We start from the raw sequence: 7,866 nt of genomic DNA, 5'->3' as shown, positions 1-7,866 counted from the left end.
GTCAGTCTGAGACAGAGCTAAGAGGGGGTCTGACCCTACAGCCTGAGCTCCTAACTAATCCAGAGGCTCTGACAAGGTCCCTGCCTTGGCCTGGATAACACAGGCAGGGGACAACCCTGGTGAGGGAGCCCAGGCCTGATTCTTCCCACCACATTCTGTTGCCACTCAAAATGGAAATCCCTTAAAATGTCCCTGCTTGGGGAAGGGCTCAGCAAATAAAGGTGAAGCAGTCTGGTCCACCCCCGGCTCCCAAGCGGCCTTGGTCAGCCAGGCCAGAGTGGGTGCTGGCCAGCATGTGATCCTTTGGTCAGGTGCCAAGGAGGACACAGGTCTCAGGTGGCCCATTGGGGCAGCAGACACACAGGGAGGCTTGTGCATGGGGTCTGTGTGTAGTTTTCACCCTGGGGGCCCCGGCTCCTCACCTTCAGCAGGGATCCTTCATCACCCTGGGAGCCCTTGTAGCACTTCTTCTGCTTCCCATTCATGGTGTTGTAGACTCTGGGGGCGTGGGGGCAGAACGTGGCCACAACATGGACCTGCCCACCCACTCCCTCCTCTCCCCTAGAAGGCCCCTGCCACCTCTTATCCCCCATGCAATGCCTGGGCTGAAACCTCATCTCAGAGAATGAAATGACCTCAGGCTGAGGTCACGGAGATTATGTATTGGGGTGTCCGGTTGAGTTAATGTCCCTCTCCCCCACCACAGAACAAGCGGAGTGCCTGGCACCCAATTTGAATAAGCAGATGGAGGTGGAGAACCTCTTAGCACATGCCCCACCCCCTGTACACTCCCTCTCCCCTCCCCTGGCTCACTCTTCCATGTCCTCCCATCAAGCTCTGCTTGATTCCCAGGTGGGGTCGGGCATCTCCCCAGGGTCCCCAAGTCCCTAAGCTCTCCCATCCCAGCCCTGACCCCGCCATGCTGTCAGTCTGGTGAGTGTCTGTGAGGCAGACTGGGAGGCAGGGCCTGGCGCTGCCCTGCTCACTGCTGTAACTCCTGCAGGATCTGTCCCTGTCAGGTGCTCAGGGAGTGTAGAGGAATGACTACGTTTATGAGCCACATCAGCACCTCTCAGTCGCCCCACGTAGGCTTCTGGAGAGCCAGAAGGAACCCTCCGCTGATCTGGAGGCGTGAGCTCAGTTCTTTGGAAACACCCGCTGGGTTCCTCCACCCCACTCAGCTTCTCAGGGACCAGATGAGCAGGGGGAAGGAAAGCAGACAGCTCATGAGAAAACAGGCTCAGCTGGGTCCCATCCAGGCCCCACTCAGAAAGCAGTTCAGGCCAGGCTGACTAAGGGCCCAGGGCAGCTCCTCACCTCACATTGCGGTCCTGACAGGCCACGGCAACATACTTCTGGGTGATGTCAATGTCCATGTCATACAAGGTGGTCTTCTCTGCCACATGGTGGGTACGGACAAAGTGAAGCCCATCCGAGGCCTGGCAGGGCAGGCGGGGCCTTCAGAGGACAACCCTGACAGGCCCCCACCCCAGCCCCCAAGGAGGCCACTCCACTCTACCTGCTGGGCACTGCGAAAGTAGATGCTCTTGTCAGCCCCACAGCTGATCATCTGGATGTCTCTGTTGCCTGGAAGAGGAGGAGGCGGTGCATTAGGCAAGGATGGGCCACCCCTGGGCCTGAATGGGGTCAGGGCTCCTCGCTAGGGAACTCCACTGCAAGGGAACTCTTCTGGGGGTCAGGGAGGGCTCCCCACAGGTGAACTGGGTGCTGAGTACAGGCAGGACTCTGTAAGATGTGAGCTATGTGTTTGAGGAGGTGCAGATGGAACAGTTGCAAGGAAGGCCGCTGCAGAGCAGGGGTAGATAGGGAAACAAAGGCCAGGGACACAGAAGGGGCACCATGTCTAAGACAGGCAGACCACTGGGAGGATCATGCCATCAAGAATAATCGGAACATCCACACACCTCAGGCCAGGCTCTGGGCTCCATGTGCCTCCCTCTTCCTGAATGCTCACTAGCCACTCCATTATACAAATGTGATCCAGGGGCTCAGAGTCACACAGTCCTTGTCCCAGGGCACACAGAGAGTCAGGACGGGGCCAGGACTGAAGCCAGGCATTCTCTGGTTACACACTGCTCTGAACCCAGCTTCTCTGAACCTCCGCGTCCCATCTGTACAATGGGCCTATAACAGCAGCTGCCCCCAAGAAGTTGTATGAAGCCATTGGAACAGTGGCTGCCACCTGGTAAGCACTATGGATGTCCTTTTATTCTTCTTTACAGAATAATAACAGCACAAATACCTCACAGAGCTGTGGTGAGGATGAAAAGACAATATACTTAGAGCCTTGGTCTAACAGATGACAGGACATCTGAGAGAGCTCAGGCCTGACATACAGGTTCAGATGTCACTCAAGCAGGAGTCACTGGCTCACAGAAGGAAGTGAGCCCTGTGTGGCGGAGGGCGTGTAACATGGGAGAGGCCCAAAGAGGGCCTGCAAGTTACGGGTAATGTTCTGCTGCTTAACCTGGGGTGGTGGGGCCAAGCACTTAGCAATGTTAGGATGGTGAATAACCAGAAGAGTCGCTGGCTATAAACAATGGGTCTGTGTGTTCCGGTTCATACCTACTGACTATGAACCTCGATGTGGATGTTCATTGTATTACAGTCAAGTGCAGCTTTAAGCTAGAAATACATTCTGAGAACTGCGTCGTTTGGTGATTTTGTCATCAGGAGAACATCATGGAGAGCACTTCCACACACCTAGATGGTGCAGCCTACCACCCACCTAGGCTGTATGGTTTGGCCTGTTGCTCCTAGGCTACAAGCCTGTACTGCATGTTACTGCACAGAACAACATGAGATAAAACCCAGCCCTGGAAAAATGATGCAATCAAGAGACACGGTAAACACGAGAGGTATGAGGCTGCCGCCGGCACAAAACCCTGGACTTTCTATTCTTCTTAGACAAATGGGAACACATGACAACTTGCAGCCTATACTCTTGGTGCCAGGGTAACATGGCATACTCTTTTACAGGAAACTTTGTTTATAAGTAGAAAGAGTACACTTTAAAATAATGATTAAAAATATAGTACAGTAAATACATAAACTAGTAACATAGTCACTTATCATTATCAAGGATTATGTACTGTACATAATTGTATGTGCTACTCTTTTATCTGACTGGCGGCACAGTAGGTTTGTTTACACCAGCATCACCACAAACACGTGACCACTCTGATGTGTGTTGCGCTATGACATTATGACAGCTACAGTGTCACTAGGCTGTATAGTCATTTTCAGCTCCATTATAATTTTATGGGACCACCTTCATATATGCAGCCTGTCATTGACCGAAACATTGTTAGGCGGCAACATGACTGTATTCTGTAAACTAAATGTACTGTATTCACGTGTTTGGATGCATGTTTCACAGAAAGGAGTTGAAAGACTGAATCCTTCTTTAGCAGGGTGGCTTCAGACAGGTTCTGCCTGGCTGGTGTTCAGGTTATACTCCCTCTCAAAGTTTTGAGCATAACCCCCGAGGTGAGCCAGCAGGGCGCTCAGGGGCTGGGATTAGGAGCTGCATCCTCTCAGACTGGCTGGGGCTCTAAGGAAGGCCCACACCCGTCAGAAAGTGGCCTTAAGGACCAACTCCTGGGCCACCCCTGGGCCAGTCATCAACTCTCTGGGATGTAAACCATTCATTAAAGGTGAGGTCCTTGCTGGCCAAATTGCCAGATTTACTGAGTTACTCTAAGGACCTCTAGTCCATGTCTGAGAAGTTTTAGCTGATCAGTTTTTCCTAGGTTTTCACCAAGATGCACCAAACACTGTTAACTTGTTTGTGCACAGCTCCTTATCACTGTAGCTAGAGAGAGGCAGGGCAAGAAGTGGGAAGGACTGAGGGACATTAATAGATTCTCAGTCACAAGATTACATGTAAAAAACACTTCATAGTCAAGAACTTAAGAGTACCTGAATGTATTCTTTCCATGAATATATTCTTCTTAAATATAGTTTTGAACATGTTCTTGGGCTCCGATCAGTTACACCCCACAAGGCCTGCCTCCCTTAGAGCCAGCGATCTCCATACTGAATCTTTTCAGTCTTGGAGGAATCCCTTTGATTTCCTGGTTGAGCGTGGGCTTTGGAGGACAGCCTCAGGCAAGATCCTTGGCCTACACCTACTAGTAGCTGGTGACTGGCTGGAAAATGGAGTAAGAAAGGAGCAACCGCCGGGATGGTGCAAGGATCATTCCCAGCACAGAATTAGCCTCCAGCAGCTGTCACCTGTTTTTCTGCCAAGGTCACCAGTGCCCATTCTGCCCTCTCACAGGATTGGCACGCTGACTTCTTTTTGGGGACCAGCACTCGCCTAATGCCAGTCCTCCTGGATCAGGAGTGGAAGTAGGCGGGGGCTGGGCACATGAGTCAGACCTAGCCCAAGAGAACACCCCAAAGCCCTGGCACTGACAACTGTTCTGAAAAGGACAGGTGCCTCAAGCCAGCGAAAGGAAAGTCAGTGCTATGAGAAGCTCCCAATTTCTGTCAAAATGCATAGGAAGAGGGGACGTCTCTTACTAGTGGCCCAGTGACATGAGATCCTGCCCTCCAGAGAAAGACACAGCTGACAGAGGGAGAGAATCCTGATAATTTAATTTTTAAAAACTCAGCCTTTGGATCCAGCTGTGCCTGAATGCAGAGCTTGTATTCCCTTTTTTGTGTTTAAGCTAAAGGGAGCTTTTGCAGTTACTTGTAGCCAACGGAGCCCATCTAATGAGGTGCCAAAGCAGGAAGGAAGACACTCACCTGCAAACTTGATGGCCGTGATGGAAGAGGAGTGGTCGTCCAGGGTCTGCTCCAGGTTGTAGTTCTTCTCCACGTTCAGTACATGGATCAGTCGGTCCCGACTGGCCGAGGCGAGCAAGGTCAACCCTGTGAGTGCAGAGGGTGGCCCTGGGTTCCCGGAAGGATGCTTGATGCCTTAGCCTCCCAGAAAGCAGCATGACCGAGCTTTCCAGGCTTTGAAGAAGGGGTCTTTGGTTCCATAACTGCCACTGACTTGCCCTAAACCCAGAAGGGGGCCGCTCCCTCAGCTCTGTGTTGTCTTTCTCCAGAGCCTCCAAACCCTGGCATTTCATATCCCATGCCACCAGTTGGGGGAGGGTGAATCTTTGTGTACACGTGCATGCTCCTCCACCCGTGCCCATAGCAGACATTCTAGTAGAGCCCAGCACTCCTTCCTATCGAGTCCACCTCCTTGGCATGCCATGTGGAGCCCGACCAATTTCTCAGCCTCCCGAAAACTCTGCCCCTTCACTCTCTGGGCCCTTGTCCAGGCCCTACTGACTACCTACCTACTGCCACACTTCCTTCTGCCACATGGCTTCCCTGCTGGCCCCCTCAGACAGTGCCTACCCTGGTCACTTGGTACGTCTGAGGCCTAACATATGACCTGAGGTGGAGGGGAGCTCAGGAAAGGTGGACTGAGTGAAGAGAGATTTAATAAAACTTTGGTGGCACAGAGGTGCAGGGGAAGGCGAAGGAAAGAGCATGGGAAGGATCATTAGCATATGAGGACATAACTCTGCCTACATTATATTCCTGCCAAGAGTGTATTATTGGAATCAAATTATGAGGAAAACAAACAGACAAATTCAAATCAAAGGAAATTCAAATAAAATGATTGGTCTATACTCTGCAGAAAGCCAAAGTCATAAAGACAAGTTAAATCTGTAGAAATGTTCCAGAACAAAGGTGACAAAAGAGCCATGACAACTAACGTGTGAACCTGGACTGGGAAAACAAAGGTGCTATAAAGGACAATAATTGGGACAACTGGCAAAATGTGAATAAGGACCATAAGATAGATGACAATATGACATCAAAGTGAAATTTCCACATTTGCTGAATACTGTGGTCATATAAATGGATGACCTAATTCCTAGGAAATGCTTATAGAAGCATTTATGGGTGAATGGGCACCATGGCTGCAATTTACTCTCATTAGTTTAACAAAAGAAAAAAAATAATGTATACGCTATTATCTTATATGTGGTTTGTCTGTGCACACACAAACAGAGAGAAAAGAAGAGAGGGGAAATAGATGAAGTCATTATACAGTCACAGGGTCAGACAGAATTTAAAAGAAAAAACTTGGGGAATCTAGGTGAAGAACATATGGGTATTCATTATAACATTCTTGCAATTTTTCTGTAGGCCATCAAAGTTTTTCAAAATAACACGTTTAACTGTGGATCTATCTTCTCCAGGAAAGGATGAGCTCATTCATACATTCACTCATCACCTCCATAGCCTGAGTACTGTTTGGGGAACTGGGCACCAGGATAAGCAAGTCAAGTTGAGTCCTGCTTGCCAGTATCTTGCTTTCTGGAGTCCTAGTCACTCTGGTCCCAGGTCCCAGAGACAGGGGCCCTTACTCAACACAGGACTTTCAGCCATTATTCACAGCCCCATCACATACCAACTATCTCCCTCTGTGACTTTGCCCGAGGGACACACCCCTGCCTTCCCCCTGCCACCTTGCCATGGGCTCACCTGTCTCAGGCTTGGAGTACTCTAGGCATAGCACCTCAGCATCGTGGGCCTCCATCTTGACCAGCTCATCCATGAAGTGCAGCTCATGGATCCTGGGAGACATAAACTGCCTGCTGTTCTCTGCTCAGAGGGCCCCCCCCGACCCCTGCTCCCACCCCAGGCACTCTGCTACTGCCAGGTAGGGGACATGGGGAGCCTCCTGCCTTGGCCAACTAGTCTAGAGATGCCCACCCACTCTTATCATCTAGACACCTGCCATCTTAAAGGAATCAGTGTCAAACCTCAGGGTACTTCAGTGAGTACCCACCCCTGTGGTTCCATTGGCCAGATCTAGGACACTCCTCTGGGGGAACAAGGGTTAGGGCAGTGCTGTATCAGAGGTGATTCCAGGGGGTGGGGCAGGGGTCAGAGGTCACACTCAAGGCTAGGACCTATGGGTGGGAACTCCAATCTCTCATTCTTAAAGAGTCGTAAATCTAAAGGCTTCCCTTGTCCTCTCCAAATGAAATCAATCAATCAACAGGTCATCCAGGTTGAAATAAGAGACAATCACCCCAGTTCCTCTACTCTCTACCTGTGTGATCTTAGCCTAGCCACTTGGCCGGACTTGCCTCAGTTAACCCATCAGAAAATGAAGCTGATAATAGCACTTACATCAGGTCAGTGAGAGGACTAAATTGGTCGATACACATAGTATCAGGCCAGCGGCCAGCCCAGGGAAAGAGTGCTATGCTCATGTAGCTCTCGTTACCGTTTTCGCCATTCACAGCGGGGCGCCGTCAATACGAGCTGCCCACTGGCACATTTGGTTTGCCTCACACAGTGATTGATATCAGAACAGTTGCCAGCATTTAAAAATCATAAAGTTTCACAGATAAAAAACCTTGCACTTTCTGTTCTTCTTAGACAATGGGAACACATGACATCTCTGAGCCTATACTCCTGATGCTGTGTGGCGGCTGCCCCTTTATGGGGGACATGCTATCCTGTTCCCCCTGGTCCCTTCCATCCCTCAACAGCCCCAGCACCCAGGTGGTCACAGCCGTCATTCATCAACTTAAACCTGGTACCTGTGACAGGCTAATATTCAATCAGCACACATTGGGCCATAACATCTTGAAAAGCCTCTGCAGTGTGAATCGAGCCCTCAAATGTCCCATCCTCCTGGCCCTTCTCCCAGGGCCACCAGGACCCCCACCCGCCGTCCCTGCAAGGGGCAGCTGGCATCTTCTCTGATGGTTCAGCAGTGGTACCACATGGCTAGTAAAGTATCACTCTGTCCTAGTGTCATGCAGATTTGCTGGTCTACTCTGTAGGCCAGCAGTTCTCAACCTGTGGGTC

At 50.7% G+C, this 7,866-nt stretch overlaps 1 protein-coding gene across 1 annotated transcript in view; it reads right to left on the bottom strand.

Annotated features, from left to right (window-relative positions):
- The window catches only part of WDR62 (WD repeat domain 62), a 61,412-nt gene that overhangs the window by 24,491 nt on the left and 29,055 nt on the right, over positions 1-7,866 (bottom strand). The window contains exons 12-16 of the mRNA XM_019624803.1: positions 6,526-6,617; positions 4,777-4,902; positions 1,520-1,587; positions 1,318-1,439; positions 363-498 (exon numbers count right to left, since the gene is read on the bottom strand). Coding sequence (XP_019480348.1) covers positions 363-498; positions 1,318-1,439; positions 1,520-1,587; positions 4,777-4,902; positions 6,526-6,617 — 544 coding nt within the window. The remainder of the gene's footprint in view (positions 1-362; positions 499-1,317; positions 1,440-1,519; positions 1,588-4,776; positions 4,903-6,525; positions 6,618-7,866) is intronic.

Source organism: Hipposideros armiger, unplaced genomic scaffold (assembly GCF_001890085.2).
Source record: "Hipposideros armiger isolate ML-2016 unplaced genomic scaffold, ASM189008v1 scaffold_609, whole genome shotgun sequence".
Lineage (NCBI taxonomy): Eukaryota > Metazoa > Chordata > Mammalia > Chiroptera > Hipposideridae > Hipposideros > Hipposideros armiger.
The sequence above is the reverse complement of the archived record's forward strand: the minus strand, read 5'-3'. Positions and strand labels throughout refer to the sequence as shown.